The sequence below is a fragment of the Colossoma macropomum genome, unplaced genomic scaffold (genome assembly GCF_904425465.1).
Source record: "Colossoma macropomum unplaced genomic scaffold, Colossoma_macropomum, whole genome shotgun sequence".
Lineage (NCBI taxonomy): Eukaryota > Metazoa > Chordata > Actinopteri > Characiformes > Serrasalmidae > Colossoma > Colossoma macropomum.
In genome coordinates, this window is record NW_023494792.1 from 21898622 (window position 1) to 21918440 (window position 19819).

General features: G+C 42.6%; 1 protein-coding gene across 1 annotated transcript; it reads left to right on the top strand.

Annotated features, from left to right (window-relative positions):
- Window positions 1–8456: 8456 nt before the first annotated feature.
- oaz2a (ornithine decarboxylase antizyme 2a) lies at window positions 8457–18640 on the top strand. The gene is given in 6 exon segments (XM_036576567.1): window positions 8457–8669; window positions 13899–13965; window positions 13967–14047; window positions 15365–15537; window positions 16229–16314; window positions 16506–18640. Coding segments are annotated over 6 exon segments (648 nt in total). The 5' UTR covers window positions 8457–8559; the 3' UTR covers window positions 16637–18640.
- The last annotated feature ends 1179 nt before the right edge of the window (window positions 18641–19819 follow it).

The window sequence follows — 19819 nt, forward strand, 5'->3', positions numbered from 1 at the left end:
ACGTCATAAAATAATGTGGAAAAGTTAACTAAAAACTCCTGGTTTGGATGCATCCGGCAACAGCAACACTGATGATGAAACAAAAGCAACACTGATGATGTTTATCACTCGCAAAATTGCTCCACTACTGCTCTGGGTCCGTTCTCCCATCCCATCTTAGTGTTAAGATCATCTTAACTGGTAGAGAGAGTGCTCACTGTAATGTTTGCTCTACCATTTAAGAATCTTCTTTGTGTTAAGGTGCTTTTGCTAGACACAGTCATGATTGTTCGTCTTTTAAAAGAATAATGCTGACATAAACCACTGGCTTGTGACATTAACTACCAATGCATTGAAGGCTGTTTTTTCATTTACTGCATAAGAACCTGGTTAACATACTTGTTATTATGCACATTTTTAACATATCTTTTTTTGTTTCTGGACCTTCCATCCCATTGTGCTCCTCAGTGTTCCAGGACCTCGTTGTTTACAAATTAAACCCTGTATATTATTCCACTGGCCAGCGGTCGCTAAGACACAACAGTAGTCGCTTTACTCTAAGCTTCCTTTGCTTACTTTTTCTTCTACTTTGCAAAACTATTAGAACTGTATAAAAGCAGGAAGCGCTTGCTTGCTACAGAACATGAGCAGGACTGTGTTAATCACCTTTCACTTATATCCTTTAAAATAAATACTACATAATAAATCCTCAGGTTACAAAATGAATGACCAATGTCTTCTGCCTGTAGTCATGCTTATCTCCAAGACAAGTCAGTTTTAGTTTAGTATAGCACTCTTTACAACAGGCATTGTCACAAAGCAGCTTTACAGAAATCTGGGTCTGGAATGCTCCAGGCAGTTTGATGAGGTCTGTTGACACATACCAGCTCTCTCTCTTTCACTTATGCACACACACACCAATGCTGTCATACAGTATAAATCTGAACAGTGGCTAATGCACCACACTAATGTGCACCACTGAGTAATTCAGCATTGAGCCATATACTGTTACAGTCATAACAAAGCCATCGAGCAGGAGTCAGTGATGCTTTGCTAATGTGTTTGGGAATGATCTGACAAGAGTTGGATTGTCATGTGCAGCCCTCTGTGCTCTTATATGGTATATTTCCTTTATATAGATAACCCGTTTTATGTTAAAGTGAGCCTAGAGGTCTGTCTACATTTCACCTGAACAAATTCTGCTTAAAAGACAGGTAAACATCACTATACAAGGACGGCTCAGCAAGTAACTAGTAGTCAGACTTAAGGAGGTGCACAATTTTCTAAGAAGGCGCTAATGATCTAAATCTTGTTCTGTGTTAGGAATCCTTTGTGTTTCTTGTTGTGTGTGTGTCCTGTGCGTGGGTCTGCCATGGAAACTTTGAGCCAAAGGTCTGAGTGGTATTATTACCAGACAATCAGCTTAATGCTTCACCCACTTTACTCACTCTACACACTGCCCAGACCCACGCCAAGAAGCTTTACCCACTGCCAAACACAGTCCAGCTGCCCAAACTGTATAAATTCCCCTCATGGCTAAAAAACTCAACCGACCGACAGGGGTGACCTTTGCTTGCTTCTAGAGCAGCGGTGGAAAAATCCAGTCCTGGAGAGCCAGATTCCTCTACAGTTTGGTGATTTTCCTGCCCAAGCACACCTGATTCAACTCGTCAGTTAGCTACCAGGTTTAGGTGGTGTGCCAGTGCAGGGACACTACCAAACCATGCAGGAGCCTAGTCCTGTTTTAGAGTGTTTCACTTCACAGCAGTGGCTGTTTCTTTATTGGCCCCTAATGATGGTAAAATAGTTTTTCCTTTTTATTTTAAAATAAAAGACTCTGATGTAGTATGTAAACATGTTTAAAGTTTCAAAATGTACCATTCACCCTCCAGTCCATACAGCCCTTATATGGAAACCAAGCTGTTCCACTTTCTTTTTTGAATTCACTGATTTTGTGATGTGACAAAAACAAACACATTTACATAAATCCATCTATGCAGTTGACAGCAGTTTAGCTCCACCCACTCATGTTGGAGTTATAAGGAGTATTCAAGCACAGATTGCTTTTTGAATGAGGTGCAATACAGAACAGAGGTCATTTGCATTTGTCAGTCATAAAGACACACTGACAAAAACAGCCCAATTAATTCTAAAGAGAGGTTAGAAACGGACATGTAAAAATAAACTATGACTGCTTTTGGTACAAAAACCCATACAAACGTCATAAGTTGACCGCTGGGGAAAAAATACAAGAAAAAATAGATTCTTGGCCCTTTGCGCATCCTAGAGAGCTGCATCTTTTTGAATGAAGGTCCTGTTGGAGTGTAGAAGTCCTTTCATATGCCTGCCAGAGAATCAAATTAAATAAATTTACACACTGAAACGCTGCTCAGATGTACTGACTTAAAAAAGTCAGAAAGTAACTTGTAAAACAACCCAGACCTATCATGACAGCATGCTTTATCAGTGGCTACACTTACCTTATTAACAGTTTAGGATTATAACAACATCTATTAGGGTTTATAAGACTTTTCATGGGTTCCACATTTCAACACCAAAATTAAATGGTGTGTTTACATTTGTTGGACATTAAATAAGCAGTAAATAGGTGAACAGTCATTTAAAATAAAAAAAAAAAAATGGAACAAAGCACAGATAAAATTCAGGCCAGTCTCAGAAACCACATAAGCAAGACTGTTTGAGATTACTCAACACAACCTGGGTTGAGTTGTGAGTGAGCGCTTAATCCAAAACATTTTCAACGTAACCCCTTAAAATCTCAGGCTTCTTATATACTGAGTCTTATTATTCAGTAAATACAAGGACTTCAGTGCAAAGTGGCTGATCTATTCATAGGTTATAGAAGTGTGTAATAAAACTAGCCATTTAAGGGGTTAAATAATAAAACAAAAACCCACCAGATGTTCAAGAGAGCATGTGTCAGGCATTATATGTTCCTCAGTTACACATTTCCACTATTTTTTACTCTAATAATTTAAGTGATTTACTGCCAATTTTTTTTTATTTTGAGGTTCTGTCAAAGATTTGTCTTTGCTTGACAGTGGAAGTTTACAAATTCTTGTGATTGGCCAAGAGGCGTGTTGTGATGACGCTTTATCACACGTCAATCATACTTTTCGAAACGGTCAAACTGAAGATACAAACTTCTGAATTCATTTTGTATGTTTGTCCCATACTGCACATGATTGGTTTAGGCCCTTTTAAAGTTGTATAATGCTGATGTGTGTTAGAGGCCTAAGCATGTAGTAGTCAAATATATGCAATATGCGTATTTGCACTGCAACACCGCAGGTGAATTTTACTATGCATGCGTGATTTGTGAACAAAGTGTTTATATCTGAATAGTCAGGAAAACTATTTTGGCACCAGCATGCAGCAACAGTACCAGCTATTGACAGAAGTGCTTGGAGCACTCGTGGCTACATTTGCAGACTGTTCCAGTGCGGAGGCCCATTTGCCACTCTCCTGCCACCTGACTGACTGAAACCTCCTAGTCTATCACTCTATCCATGTAAGCTGCGATGGAGAACACTGTACCACTACCTGCATGCACACACCCTCATTTACATCAAACCACACAGAGAACAAAGAGTGAATGAGCAACTCTTTGAACTTACTGCAGATGAAAGTGCTGTAGATGAAACTGATGAATGTGCTCTCTGAACAATTTTCTGCCCTGATTTTCTCTGTGGTAAGTCATGCAGATACAGATCATTCTGCCATTAACCAACAGCTCGCTTCATAAAGTCTGGGTCAACGATCTGTGTAAGGCTATGCAGCAACTGTTTCTGTATTCTGCAGGAGACATAAAAGAGAGAACTTTTGAAAGAACTTTTACCCCAAAACTACGAGTGCTGCTACTTCCTCTGTCAAGCGAAGGAAAAACAGCTACATAATTCCTGAGAACAAACCTGCAGTGAGAACAGTGGTGGCAATAAATTAGTCAGAATTATTAAACTAAGAAATGGTGGAAAGGTGTTAGTAAGGACTGTATAATGCCTATCACACACTATCCTGAACATGTGGAGGGTGGTGATGTTTTTATTTCAGTCTTAAAGCTGAAAAATATTTTGGATTTAATTAGTAATGTGGAAGACAATATTCATAGCTCAATGTCAAAACTATTAACAGGCAGCTCGAACTTTGTCTGGCTTACCTTATTTGCTTAAAAAAATATTTTTGATATGATGATCCCAGAGTCCTTTTTGTTCATTTTAAGTTAGCAGATATTCATATTTTGTTTGTAAGTCTGCGCTTGTCACATGGTAAACCCAGTTTTGGGTTTGTAAAATGAATGTTCTCCTCTGTGCAAGTTTTCCTGTGTACTACTGTTACGGATGCTACCTGGCAGCCTGATGGGCAACAATAACTTACTGGGGCAATACTTGTTAGAATTTGGCAAACGGTTATTTATAATGTTATCTGGGGTGACCATATTTTGGTTTATAAAAAAAATTACAATGAGGGCTGTAGGGCAGCATAGGGAAGACTGTAGCAAACAAATGTCAAAACTGCAAAGATTTTAGAAAACTTAAAAGAAGTCCACGCCAGACCCAATTTGTAGGACATGAAGTGGAAAAAAGGACATATGGTCACTGTAATGTTAACACTAAAAAGAAAAAATGGACCAATGTACAAACAAAATTCAGGCTTCAAGATGGATGCTACTACTGTTTTTAGCTAGGCACTTTTTAAGTACTTTCGTCTATATTTATAGATTACAGATGGACAATGTCAGAAACCACATCAGCAGGACTATCTGAGATTACTTAATAACACGATGTGGTTCGAAGCAAGTGTGTAATGGTTTAGATAAACTGTTCACACCATGCTTAATGGTGGGGTATAAGCATTCATTGCTTCGCCTTGTAGCTCCAAAGAAGTGAAATTCAGACATTTGCCAATGGGCTACATTTGAGTTTAGGGGAAAATTGCGTTAATGTAATTTTTTTCCAAACTGTTAGGAGCCGGTGAGATTCGGTATAGTGCCTCTGTCAGTCGGCTGCAGTCAGGATCTCTGATCTCTGCTGCATACTCTCTGTTTGCTGTGATTACCTGACACTGTAAATATACATTTCCCGGACATGGGAGAGAGCCAGAGGGGAAGAGATACAATGGGGTCTTTAATTAGATCAAGTCCAGGGAATGTAGCGATCGGGAAGACACAGCCCCTCTGCTGTTGCTGGACCGGGGCTTCGTCGGAACTAAGCATCAACACAGGCCTTTGCGCTCAGAGGAGGAAGCAGAGCCCACTGTTTGTGTTTGTGTGCATGGTGGGTGAAAGTCCAAAGGTCCTCGAGATAGTGTGTAAGGGTGCTAGAGTGCTTACATGTTGTGAGCATGTACAGTATACATGTGTGTAAACATATGGAGACTTTGCAGACAGAGCACACTCCTGGGGAGAAGATATTTCCTCACCCTGATTTTTCTGATTAGCCGCTCGTCTCTTATCTTCTTGCTCCGTCTGGGGAGAAGTCATGTCCTCAGCTTGGGTCCAATTTTCCATCCTTTGTTCTCTGCTAGCACTGCTGAATATTTCATCCCTACAGCGCAGGCCTGGGGCCGACGGCAGGCCAAGGATCCTCTTTCCAAAGCTGAGGAGCAGGAGCGCGCCCTCAGCCACGGATCAGCCATGTCTGTCACGTAGGCCAACGGTGCGCAGAAGTAAGGGAGGGAGGGTTACACCGGAAGATCTGCTTTGTTTTGGAGTACCTGATGTGCAGACAAACCATAGCTCACATTCTTCTGGAAATTCATAGAGCACTGAAAACGAAAACATCTTTTAAGTGAGCTCTAATTAAGTCTGAGTCTTAGATTGACCCTAGAGGAGATGAGTGGACAGACTGGAGCAGACCTGTCATTTTAGGCTGAGACAATGCCTAATTCTCAAGAACAATGAGTCAGGTTCCTATGGGAAGCACACACAATACGCGCACATAAAAATTGTTTTTCGAGATTAGTTTGAGACTGTTTTAGCAACAGTGCATTCAAAAGAAGAGGAACATGACTTAATTCAGCATTTGCGCACAACGTTCACAGGCCTTTTTTCATCCCTGTGATTCATATTTATGTTAAAATAAAACACTATTAGCAGTAAAGCCGTACCCTCTCATTATGTCTGTGTCTGTCGTAGGCTTTGGAGTGTGTTGTCCGTTGCTCGAGCATAGTGGTTTTGTGTTTCCAGTGGCTGTTCTTCAGGCACTAAAAGCCTCTACTGAAGAAACCACAGCTAGGGTGTGACCAGAAGCCGTGGCAACAAGGCATGTGTTTTCCACCAAAGCAGAATTAGGTCGTCAGGCTTGTTTATCTGTTGACGAAGGAGAAAAGAGTTACTCAAGCAAAAGGATTATTCAGTGTTTATACAATTTACAACAAATTATAATCATTACGCCTTGGACCTTCACAGGTCCGTCATAGGAGTTGCCAACATGGAAGTTTTAAAACAAAAAAGCTTACAGGTGCAATTTTCTTATACACTTCATTAGAAAAAAATCAATTTTTCAAAATCTCTACGTAATTAAATCATTGAGATGTAAACAAAGTAATTCAGAGTGGTCTGATGTGAAAAGGTTAATTAAAACTTACTCAGATTTCTTTACAGTGGTGGTGATAGGAACCAGGGGTCATAAGGACAACAGCACAGATTTAGCCATTACATTTACTATCCAAAACGTCCAGTGAACCTACACATTACTAGCTATTTCTTACCTGTATTGCTTTTGCAGTTGTGAAGTATCTAATGTCCAAGATCACAGCAGTGCAAGGTCAAATCCAGCAGCGTTCAACAAATAATTCAGATTCCATTGAATCCTTTAACCCTGAAGGTGCCAATTCTAAAATGTGATGGATAACAAAAGCTCCCCCTTTTTAGTCAGAGTTACAGAGCCCTTAATAGTTAATAATCAGTAGATGGTTATTTACACATCTTCTATGAAAGGATCATGTCTGTCTGACATAATGAAAAGGTCTGTTGCAAAAACAACAACCCCAATATGACCCCACCTTTTTTTTACATACACAGTGCAATCCTTTCTGGTACTGTGTGTCTGAGGGTTAGCGTGCTGCCCTTTTGGCTGGATGAACTCTGCCCCTGCTGTGCCAGGATCAGATAGCCAACTTGGTGTCCTGTTACTAATCTGTAATCCACTTGGCAGAGGGTCCTTTCCATCTCCAGCCTTACATAAGACATTTCCAGGCTGTCAAACTGTACAAACATAAACAAATGGATCTCCACTTTAAATCTACCAACTCTGTAGGATTTAGATGAGAACAGAAAATGAAAATAAAGTGCATCTCATTATTCTTTTCAGTTCATTGAGTGTTCGTTATGTATCTCTTGTACCTCATGTAGTTTTTTTTTTTATGAGTCAGTTAATAACCTGTTGGTTAACAAAGAAGAATGATAAAAGTAATCACCACAAAAAGTGAAAATGTTAAATGGGTTGACCTTATATTCTCAATGAAAACAAAATGGTAGATTGATCTGTAGCCTCGGATATGTTTTTGTCAGTCTGTGATTTACTATTATATTATTATTGTTTAATGAATTCTTAAAAGAAACATTTTAAATATCAAAACTATGTGTTTCCATGTGTTACTGTATGGCTTACAACCCCATTTCAAATCATTTGTCATGCACCAACTGAGGCCTACTTGTTCTCACAGCAAAACTAAGAGCAAGGTAATGACACTGAGAAATATTGGACATTAGAAATAAAATTGCGTAAAAATGGTATGTATTTCATCAGACTTCAGAAGGATTAAGGGTGCTTTTAAGACCATAAATACATACATTTTGCACTGAATGAATTACTTGTGCGAATTCTTAAAGTATCTGATCAGAATTAAATATTAATAATCTAATGTACTTAAATATGATATCCCCAATTCAAATAGTAAACACGGAAAAAGGAATACATCTCTAACACCTCTGTGGTGAGCTACTTGGTTTAGCTTCTGCTGAAATGAGATTGTTTGCTCTGCCAGACCAAAGATAAAGTTTCTCAGAATTTTGTGTGTGAAAAACTTAAATAGTCTCAAATGAACGTTACAGAGCTGGGCAGTTTTAGCACTACATCAAACATTCAAAAGACGAAAGGCGATAGAACCTCAGACCACGTAGGTTTACTTACACCGGGCTAAACTTCCAACTAACCTTTCTTCTACAGCCGTTCGAGAGCGGCACTTTAAAAACTACATTTCCCAGAAGCCTTCACTGCAAACCAACGGCTTTAAATTTGCAATTCTCCTAACGCGCATTTCTGAATAGGCAAATAGACATTAATTTACCACATATTTATATAAAAACGAATTAGGCTGTTGTGATATGTCAAGATTTAATACATATTTTGTAACTAACAAACCCACTTCGCTGTTTTTCCCTCGCTGCGTGTGGTTGTTTTCCCATGATGCCCCGGGCCGGTCTATAAAAGGCCCTCAGCCCGGCTGCGGCTCATTGAGAGAGCGCCGTTGTGAGAGAAACGCAGATCTGTGTGGAACAACCGGCCCGATTAAACGCGCTGAACACAACCATTCTCCTCAGGTGTGACTCGTTTACGAATGGTGAACTACTCCGTGGAGCTTCTGCTGAACAGTCACTGTTTTGGTTGTCAGACGAAAGATAAGATCCACTTTTCCTCCGAGGAGATCATGCGCGACACAGAGGAGAGGTAAGAGCTCAGCGAGCTGAGCGGCAGCCCGTTAACACCGAGCGGGGTGTCCGTGTTGTTTGTGTCACAGCACGCCTTACTGGGCACTTCAGGGGTTTCATCAGGGCTGAGAGACACTGACCAGCTGCAGGTTTCATTACAGAGAGAGCATAATTAGGCCTGTTTAACTGGACTTAGTGCAGTGCAGGATGTGAATACAAATCATGGTATTCATTGTTTTTGATAGTATTTCTTAATGTGGCACTTCTGGTTCTTTTTTGTCTGTTTTAATGTATCAGATGTCAGAAAAAAATTAATATCGGGAATCGTGAAAACTTGTTTAAGTATCGTGATATTATATTTTTGCTCTGTCGCCCAGCTGCTGCAGTTCAGCTATGTGAATATAATAGTTTACTGTGCTTTAAACAGACAATAGCTGCGTGAATCACAAGTAACTCGTGTGCTCGTAGCTCTGAACGACGTTTGTGTTGAGCTGAATCCGCTAAAACAGAGTCTGAGTTGTTGTTGTTGTTGTTGTTGTTGTTGTTGTTGTTGTTGTTGTTGTTGTCTTCTTCTCCAGTCTGGTGTACAGACTCTGTTGTGCACTTTTCACACTTCACTGAGACGCCGAGCCTCTCCGTTGTTTCTATGGCTGTGTGACACACTGGGCCTCAAATGTACCCAGAAAGTGTGATCGAGCCGCCATTCGAGTCTCTTAACGTCGCCGAGGGCAGAGGGGTTGTTTTTGTTGTTAGCTGTTCTTCCTCCTGAACAGCCGAGACTGAAGGATCAGATTACAACAGAAAGCTCTGCTCTGCTCTTCCTCCTGTAGGTCAGCCCGCATTAGCCACATTTAGCCGGGTTTCAGCCCCTCAGAGATGGTCGAAATGGTTCAGTTTGGACTCGCATACTCAGCCACTCTCCGCCAGGCCTGCGGCGAGGTGCGCTGAGGCTGTTAAATCGCACCCAGACAGACGACGGCGTCTCAGAGTTTGTGCCCTTCGGCTTGCTTTCGGTTTAATCGGCTTTGAGCAGGAACAGCAGAGAACAAACCGCCGCGGAGGAGCTATGAATAGCTCAAACACGAGGAACAATACGTCCAATAAGTGTCACAGGTTCCAGTGAAGACGCTACAGCGCGTCTTATGTGGGGAAACCCGTTATGCAGATACTCTGTTTGCTATTCGGGTTGCTCTCCGAGTCCCAGTCGTCTGTGAAGAGTGTTTGTAGCTCAAAGCGGTTCGGTGCTGTGTTTGTGTGATTCAGTCACCTGGAGGGGAAAAGCTCTGCTGCAGGCAGCCATTGCATAACCTCAGGACTGACACCTTCGAGACCTTTCCACACCTTGGTTTGGCATATGTGGCGCCAAAACAAGAGCCTTTGTCTTGTTGAATAACCCAAACCTCTAAGAGATGTGGAGAGGTGGCTACGTGAGCAGCTAAGCTACGTTTTCCTTGATCTGATATAGGCAAAGGATTAAGATTTCCTGGTTGGCAGTACTAGGAAAGGATGACACTACCTAGGGTAGATTAAAAAAAATAGAGGTTGCATAAGAGATGGGACTCTGAGATTCTGTACTTTACATAAAACACTTTTATGGCGCAGCGTTTCAGGTGTCCTCTGGAATGGTCATGTTCTTGTAAGGCCAGGGTGTCCAAAGTCCGGCCCCAGGGCCAAACGCGCCTGACAGAAAGGATTTTAATTGTCCAGCGGCTTCCGTCTTTGAATGCGTTATACCCGCCGTGAAGTTAGCTAAGAGCCCTTTTTTCTCTGACTAGACCTGCTCATTGATTTACTGAATAATCTTTAGTCATGACTACAGTCAAACAGCGCAGGATTGACCAGGAGAACCAGCAATCTCAAGACAGATGGAAGACTTTCTGATGAAAGTTCTGACAAAAGAGCCATAGAAAATATGTGCCTTGCACGTTGAGACAGGTAAGAAATACAACAACAAAAGTGATAATGAAACAAAGAATGGGAACTACAGGGTAATTAGGGGTCGAGATGGCAGACAAAAAAGCATCTGGAAGCTGCAGTTTTCAGTACAGTTTTCAGGACATTTTTCAGTATTCAGTAGTTCAGTAAATATGAATTGTTCTGTATTTTTGTTTTTCATATTTTGGGTCTTTTCTGAATAATATTTTGGGACAGAGTGACCAGCCCTTGAGCATTTTGATATTATTATATTAATAATATATGATATGGCCACCTTTGGCCGGGGGGGGGGACACCCCTGTTGCAAGATGTTCTTCCCCACCTCTGACTGTGTCTCTGACTGAAGTGTTTTTTTCAGCCAACCATAATGTTAACACACACACACACACACACACACACACACGTGGTCCACATTACCGCTGTCCCACACGCTATGCACGTTCTGCTTTTGGCTGAGTCTCATGACTTGGCTCGATGCCCAGGACCTGAAAAGCATTCCTATGGAATCTCTGAAAATGTGAGCCCTCATGAGTCCGGCTGCGCTCCCCCTCCCCCCCGCCCCTGCCCCCTGCTTCAGAATATGGCAACAAAAGCATGTTTAGAACTTATGCTTCATTCAACACGGTGTGTATTGTTGAGTTCATTTTTAATGCAGGAAACATTTATCCTCCTGTCTTTCGTCGAGGACATGTCCGAAAACATTGTGAGTCAGTAGAGAGGCTGGCAACCCCACTGCCATAGCTGCCCCTCTGTAGCTGAGCCCGATTTTCCTGGAAGACTCTTGGTTTCCTGTTTTGGAGTTGAACCTTTCCTGGCTGTTTGCCAGCCTCTGTCTCTCTCTCTTTCTTTCTCTCTCTCTCTCTCTCTCTCTCTCTCTCTCTCTCTCTCTCTCTCTCTCAGTAATAACCTTGGCTAGTGTGGCATCTAACACTGATAATTACTGTGCAAATAATGAAGCGGATTGAGCACTCAGTGTAAAATACTTTAATGCAGTTTTTCAAACAGACTTCCTCCCTTGATGAGTGCTCTCCGGCCCTCTGACTTTGAGTTCAGTTGGAGGGAAGTTAGCATGACCTCACCTTCGTACTACTACTTGCTGCCATGTTATTTTATGACCGGTTGATAAACACTGTGTACTTAGCACATGCAAGTAGGGCGTCTGCTGCTGCAGTCATATCTTCAAATCTGTGGTTTAAGTAAACCAACTGAAAGGAGGAACAACATTTTAAGGCCAAGGTAAAGTTTTTGCAGTTGGATATTGAAGCCCCTCTTTAATGCCTATAATGTTCATGTAATGTCCTGGTTCTAGATGCTGACCTATTTCCCTTTATGACTGGGCGCACATAACCAGTGACATGGCTGGGAGCTGAGCTAGCACTGCGAGGGGGAGTGGGGGGCGGTCTGAATGTCAGAAGGCGACAGTGTTGCCTTTCAAAACAAGCTGGCATTTCAGTCACAGCCACTTGTGGCTATAATAGGGCACAGGGGAGAACTGTACAAATCAGGTGCTTGGGGAGGGGCAGGCAACTGCTGACTTCTGATGGCATGAACATTTGTCAACTTTGAAGAGCCTTTTTTTCCCACCGATATCACCTCAATTACTGACTAAGCAAGCAATTTTCTGGTCATGTGAACATTGTTGCCACAAAGAGCAACTAATGAGTTTTAAATCAATGTCTTATTTGATGGTTCAAACAGAGATAACCTCATCAGCAGGGTCACTGAACGTCAAGTAGACGCCGCGCAGCGTAATGAGTTTGTTTTCCACCTCATCAACCTCGTCTCCTCCAGCTTTGATGTGGTCTCTATGCAGATTGGGTCGCCGTGGCTACCTGTCCGGTTGCCAGAGAGGCAAAAGTGCAGCTCCTCCCTTCCCTCATCTGCAGAGCGATCTGGCTCTCACACCTCCAAAACAAGCACCGACTTTGAAAGAGTTGTTTTCCTTCACTGTGGACTTCAGATAGCCTCTCAGAACCTGACCAAATTTGGCATCTCTTCAGGCAGAAGAGCTGGAGCCAGTTTGTTGGCCAAGCTTCAGTAGCCGTTTCTGTGTATAATAAATTCTCGCAGACTTTGGTTAGAGCTTAACTTGCTCTTAAGTTTCTGATTCATCACACAAGCCAACGAGTGGTGTGAACTTTGCGTAAACAGATTTAATCAGAGGCCATGTGGCAGGATGGAAAGTGGATTGCGCACGCCCCTCAGCCGCAGACCAGACGACTTGGAGAGAATGTGACCCCAGCCTTTTCTCCGAGTGAGGGGCTGACTATGACTATTACTGGCTCTGAAACCCAGAGCTGTAACCCAAACCGCTAATAATGCCTGTTCCCAGCCCTGCTGCTATTTAGAGACGTGTTTACAGATCACGCGCTAGTTTGCAATGAGTGCGTCTTTACCCAGCACCAGCGCTCTGCTCTCATTTCCTCTTACCGTCTAACTCTGGGCTGTCTGTCTGTCAGTAATTGAAACATCTGGGTCTCCACAGAGCTGAGAGATCAGTAATACTGGGTAGCTTGGAGTGCTGATCTAGGATCAGATTAGCCCCATCCACACTGATCATGATTAATCATGTGCTGGAAAGAAAAGCTGGCTCCAGATCAACATGCTTTCTATAGAGTGAATGGTCTCTGCTGTTCTCTCTGTTTAAGCATTCGGCGAGGGTAAATATTTTTGGACCCGCTCCTTGCCTTGCTCATTAGCCTATATTCGGTGTCCTACATTCAGTCCCTGTGCTTTTGACTGTATTATGTGTGCAATGCAAAGTACTCACAACTCCTTATCAACGGGGCCCATTGTTAATGCGATTCTACTGTACTGGTGCGATAGCTGCAGTCTGGACAATAGTCTTCACACTCTGCACGCAGTGCAGGGCTTTACAGGGTGTCAGAGGTCCCTGATAAGGCATGGAAAAGTGACAAAAAAGAGGCACAAAGAGGCACAAGTGGTGCTGAGAGGTAGAAAGGCACACTACTGAGGCATTATTTGTGCTACAGAGAGGGAGAGAGGGGGTTTTCAGGAGATAGGGAGGTGCTACGGAGAAGGTGAAATATGTTGCATCAGTTTGTTGCTGCTGCTGGGCTTATTTATAGCATCTGTATTCATTAAATGGTCCCGTGACATTGTTGGTACATTGCTTCAGGAGAAGATTTTGCTTCATCCTCTGCCTGTTTTCGTTAGCAGTGAGATCCCCTTAACCTCCGTGTTATCGCAGACAACGTACACTGCTATGGGTGCACTGTGTTGCATTAAGCAATAATTATTACTTTCATCAGCAGTAGTGATAACCTTTCTGTCTCCCTGTCTCTTTGTCTAGCTCTTCTCTTGTGGGCTCCAGACTGCACTGCTCCAGGCAGCAGGCTCCAGGGCCTCTGTGGTGCTCCTGATGCCCCTCACCCACTAACGAAGATCCCGGGTGGGCGAGGGACTGGAAGGGATCTCCCTCTGAGCGTGCCACTGCACAAGGTAAAACACACAGGCACACTTTGTCATTGACTTCTGAGTTAATGAAATGGAAATAGATGCTATATTTGTTGATGGATTGATTGTAAAGGGAACAGTGATGATACTCCATAAGGATTAGTTTGACTTGTGCATGACTAGATCAGTCAGCGTGCTTATAGCACACTCAGTGGAAATCTGTGATTCATCGTAATGCCTGCTTATGAGCACTGTTTATAACAAGTAACACTTGATATGATGCTCCCAAATAGACTGCATGAATCTCACTTTCTCTTGAAACACAGAAAGGCACTGTCAAGTTCCTCGTCCACTGCATTCTGTTAGCTCTTACACAAACTGTTCTGCGCTGTTTGTCCTTACAGCAGGCTTTTATGCTGAAATCTTATTTATTGCCAATTTGACATGCATGACTTAATGTAGGTTATGGTTGTTAGGAGCAGATATTATGATGCTTCGTGCTGACTGTGAACATGAGTCCGATTGACCGATAAGAATCTTTCTATGGTCCATAGAGGGCCTCAGAATGAGGACAGCTGATCTTTTGATGTTGAGATGTTTTTACAAATGCACACAGCACACAAAGAGGCTTTTGCTGCAGATGAGCCGTCAAGGTTATTCAGCATGACGGGCTAAGAGCGGGGCAGAATGAAAACAGTAGCTTGTTTTTGTCACACATCTTTGTGGCTTGATTACAGCAGGCATTTCTGCACACACACAACCCCCTGATATTCCCCCCATGCACAGAGCCTCGTAGTTTACTGAGTGCTTGCCCATTAGCGTGAATGTGTTTATGTACAGCTGTAGGTGTCACCAGATTCAGTGCTCAGACATGTGACCGACTCGGGGGGGCTAAAAGGGTTAGGACCAGGCTGCTCACTTACACCTGTGAAAGGGCCTTTTGTCGAAGCAGATGGTGACTGGTTGTCTTTTTGCCCCGTCCAAACAAGAGCTCATTTGTTTAGGCTGTGTGTCTCTAAACATTAGCTACAATGAGTTCATCCAGTGTCCTTTTGTATACAATGCATGGTGAAGTAGAAACAATCAGGAAAGAAGTGGCTAAACTGCAGTCCTTCGAATAAACGAGGCAATAATAATGATGGAAAAGGATTTTTTTTTCTTTCCGTTGCCGTAGGAAATTCAACTTTACAGCACTGAAATGAGCAACATATGCATATCTGTTCTTGTGTAAACATTGCTCTGGAAAATGGTTGAGTAACACAGGGACGTGTGTGTGTGTGTGTGTGTGTGTGTGTGTGTGTGTGGATGCACTTGCATGTATGGATTAGTCTGGTCACTGTTTGTTTTGTTGTTCCCTTTCAGGATGAAAGATTGACGGTGACTCAGACGGGGTCAACAAGTACGGCACCCACTATCTTGCACTTTCAGTACCAGCTGAGTGAGCGGCGCTTCTCCTGCTGGGACACGGTGCTGGCAGGTGACTGCCTCTATCTAGAGATCCCCAGCGGAGCTCTGCCAGAGGGCAGCAAAGAGGGGTACGTACAATAACACTGCCATTAGCTGTGAACTGTTATATCATTCCTATTGCACAGTATTGCTCCTACCACTGAAGTTAAAGAACTTCTCGTGATGCATTTATACAGCATTTATAACATTTTCATTAATGAAGTGAGAGGGAAGTGTTTGCCCTGATAGGTTTTAGGTATTGTTTAAAATATTGCTTTACATGGCATAGGAAAGTGTATTCATTTAAAATCTACATTAAAATGTATTTAATCTTGTATTCTTTTTGTTTCCAGATAGGTTGTCGAGGTTAGGTTCTGTCCAGAATAATTCAAAAACAGTGTTGTATTTGCTGATATCGAGGTAAAATGCAGTAGAAGAACATAAATTAGTAAAATTATATGATAGACTCCCAGCAGCCACCTGAAGCGAAAGCTGTATTAATGCAGTGTGCTCTCTTCCACAAATATAAATACAACCAAATGAGATTCCACCCATTTGAAGGCGAGTCACATAGCCAGATATGGTTCAGTCCTCTCAGATCACCTTTATAGGCAGTGCAGTGAGAGTATTGTTCTGGGCAGCCGGAGTGGCCAGCAGCAGTAGAGTTTGGCGAGGGGCTAAATTAGCTCTGCTGCAGCTGCCCCTGCATTATTATGTAAGTTACTGATTATGTAAAACTTCAGTGCGTCATCGTTGTCTCGCTCTTCTTCTGTGCTGCAGGCTTACCAGTCTGTTGGAGTTTGCAGAGGAGAGACTGAAAGTCAGCTACGTGTTCCTGTGGTCCTATAAAACCAGGGAGGACCGATGTAAGAACCTTTTCCACTAATAGACTCCCAGAATGCACTTTTACACAACCAGTTTGATATGTTAATGATTAATTTTTTCTGTTTGGTCAATGTTTATTGGTTGCATCTGAGTATTCCTCATTCTGTTCTTGTCTTAAGCATTACCTAGTCTGATTTTGGCTGAAGGACTATTTGTTCTTTGTTTCTTACAGTATCCATCACAAGGACTTTCCACTATATGGGTTTTGAGATGGTGAAGCCTGGCCACCCTCTGGTGCCGGCGCGGCCTGATGTCTTCTTCATGGTCTACTCTATGGAGGACAGCAGCTCTGATGAGGAATGACCTCCTGTTACTGTCTTGCTCTGAAAATGCCCCCCACCTCCCAACTATGCCTTCCACCTCTTCTCCTCATCCTCCTCCACAGCTGTGGCACTGTGCCCCCTAGGCCTCCTGAACCCCCTCTTCACCAGAAACTGACTTTTTATAGGGGCTGGAGGAGCAGGAACGGAGAAACAGGCGAAGCTAGGACTGATAGAGTCCCTGATTGGTCTCTATCCTTGTCTTTCTTTCAGCTGGGGTTGGTTGGTGCTAAGAGATCTAAAGCATATCTGCTGTTAGTTTTGCATCGAATATCAAAAGGTCTATACTCTTCATATGTATGCTCTGCTTTAGACAGGACATAGTTTTTAAGGATGACAGTTTGGGGGAATCATATAAGGGAAAGAATTTTATAGAGATTGTAAGCCATTCCCCTATAAAGTTTCTGCTTCAGGGTGGTGGTACAACATAGGAATGGTTTTTGTCATTCTTGTAGTGTTTTAACAATCTTCATTCTTTCGTGTTGTTGCTTACCGTTCCTTATTGTGCATCGTGAGCCTCTTTCACATCTCTGTTCTGGTTAGAAATGGGAAGTATGAGATCACTGTCGTTGCATAGTCCATATTTATCAAGCATGCATGTCCAAGTAAGCAGACTTGTTTAAGACCAGGCCTGCTTGGCTCATGCGGTGGAATGATTTTGACGTTAAAGACAAAGGTCGTCCTACGAGAACATGCATATTCATTCTGATAAGCTTGGTAAATATAGGCCATGATGGTGAATAGTAACGTGTAGGTGGATAGCTCAAAGCTCTTGGCAACAATGATGTGTTCTCTCACCTGATTAGGCTGAGCTGCACAATTAGCTGGCGAGGCTAACCAGCTGAATTATTCATTAATGACAAGACTGTGGAGCTCCAGGGAGAACACTGAGTCCAAGACAGCAGCATTCCAGCTTAGCCTCCAAGATTATAGAATCCATTCAGCGCTAGTTCACGTTTGGCCGAGAATAGAATCAGGTAGGATTTGAGCTGAAGCGAGTACACGCTTGTGGCTCATTACAAAAGCTACTAGTTTTAAAATCTTGATACTGCATCCTCCTACTTAGGAAAGGGGTTAAAGCACTTGACCTGATGAGATGCGAGAGTGGTCTCTGGCTCTGACTTTTCATGCAACTTTGAAATCATCCCTTGCCCACTGTATTCTGTCAACCCAATGGCCTTTTTAGCTGTTATTACTCTGTACCACCCCCCTTACATGGGTTGAATCTGAGTGCAGATGCGTATCCACACCAGTCTTACTTCAGTTGATTTTAATGTTTCCCACCGTTTGTCTTCACCATCCTAAACCAAACCTGTAGGATAAAGAGTGGCCCTTCCCACTCTCCCAGAGGGGCCGTCTACATGAGCACTTTACCTGTACACATAGAATTAAAGCAGACGTGCATTCGGGGCACATCACTAAGGGATGTAGCCCGCACTTTTAAGATGTCGGGCTGTATTTAATGAGCTTGACATAACTGCCAAAGAAAACAGTCCCCTACTCAAGCATGATGTTTCACTTCCAAACGTCATCGCTCCAGGAATACATTGCTGCTTTCTCTGTAGTAGCACCCTTCAGGCTATAGTCTGACCTAGCACAGTCAGGACAAACAACAGATGAATCAAAATACATTCCCCATAGCTGGAGCTTTCTGATCTCGAACCGTTCACAGTCATGCTTGTGAAAGCCAAGTACCAGCTGTGCTTGGGATCCATCTGCAGGTGCACAACTGCTGGGGGCTTTAGGTTCTGCATGTATATATAAAACTCTTACTTTTCCATAGTTACCTTTGAGCCATGACAATAAGCTGTTAGAGGAAATTTCTTTTCACCTTCTGAGATTTTATTTTTGTCTATCTGGATCAATCGATTTTATTTTTGTCTTATCTAGATATTTTTTTTCTTTTTGTAGTTTAGGATTTTGTTTACATAAACAGTAAAAAGAGAATCATTTAATGACAATCCATACTTGTATACCTTTTGTCTGAATAAAATGGTTAATGTGAACTTGGTGGTCCTGGAGTTCTTTTTCTATCTAACAAGAATGGCTCAAGGTTATCACACTTGCTGACTGGGCTCCACTTGGATTTCAGAAAGCTTTTAGATAAACCATGTGGTTTGTCTTCAAAACAGAGAATGAGCTGAATGAACAGATTCCAGTTTTAGCTGCATTTCCATAGCTGATGGACAGTTCCAGAGCACAGCGCCTGTTCCCTGGGTGCTCTCTCTGTGACGCACTCTCCAATCTCCAGGCAGGGAGACAATACATTTATCCAATCAGATCATAGATGGAGCTGTGGCGCACTGCCAGGGCCACTGATCTTTCTTGCTATTTTGGGAGCAGCAGAACAAGCATGCTGCGCAGAATGCCTTACAGCCCCATTCAAATTCGTAACGCTGAACGCACCAGTGGTCATTATGGAGCGTATGTGACCTGACCCCGTTGCCAGGTGAGGAGGGGATGTGACCAGCTGTCGTGCTAATGCAGTGAAGTGTTCAGCATTAAGTAGACTTAATCACTCATAGCACTTAGTGGTTACATCACAAAGAACTTACAAGTATTTCACAGTGACATATTCTGAGCCATATAATTGTGTTGCCGGGTTACTGTGCAAACTTTGACGTAACCTGCGAAAGAAATCCCGTTTCTGTAAGCCACAATTCTGAGAGGACAGAAAGAGAGAGCTACTTCTGACCTTAATCTTTCATTGACCTTACATAACGCACTTCAGTTTGCGGCAGTTACTACATCAAAGTCACACAGTTCTTAGAATCTTCCTGAGCGAACACGAGTGTCCTGCGTTGTCCTGATAGGGGGTTAGAGAGGAATTAGGGCTGGCAAGAGTCAGTAACTAATCTCCACTAATACTGCACCCCAAATAACACCAATGCATAAACTGCCAAAAAAAAACAAACTCTCTACCCACAAAAATGAGTCAAACATCTTTCCACCAGAAGCTGCTTACAGGATGTTTCATCTGACCACGTGACTACATACTGGTCTCCATCACTTGCACACATGCACACCCACTAGGACGGCTACACTATAGCTGTGTGAACTTAATGTTACACAACAGTTACATTGCATTAGAGGCAGAGTGCCTTCCAAGGGAATGCTTTTATTTTTGATCTATTATTCAACAACGTATTCAGACCATTCCACCTCC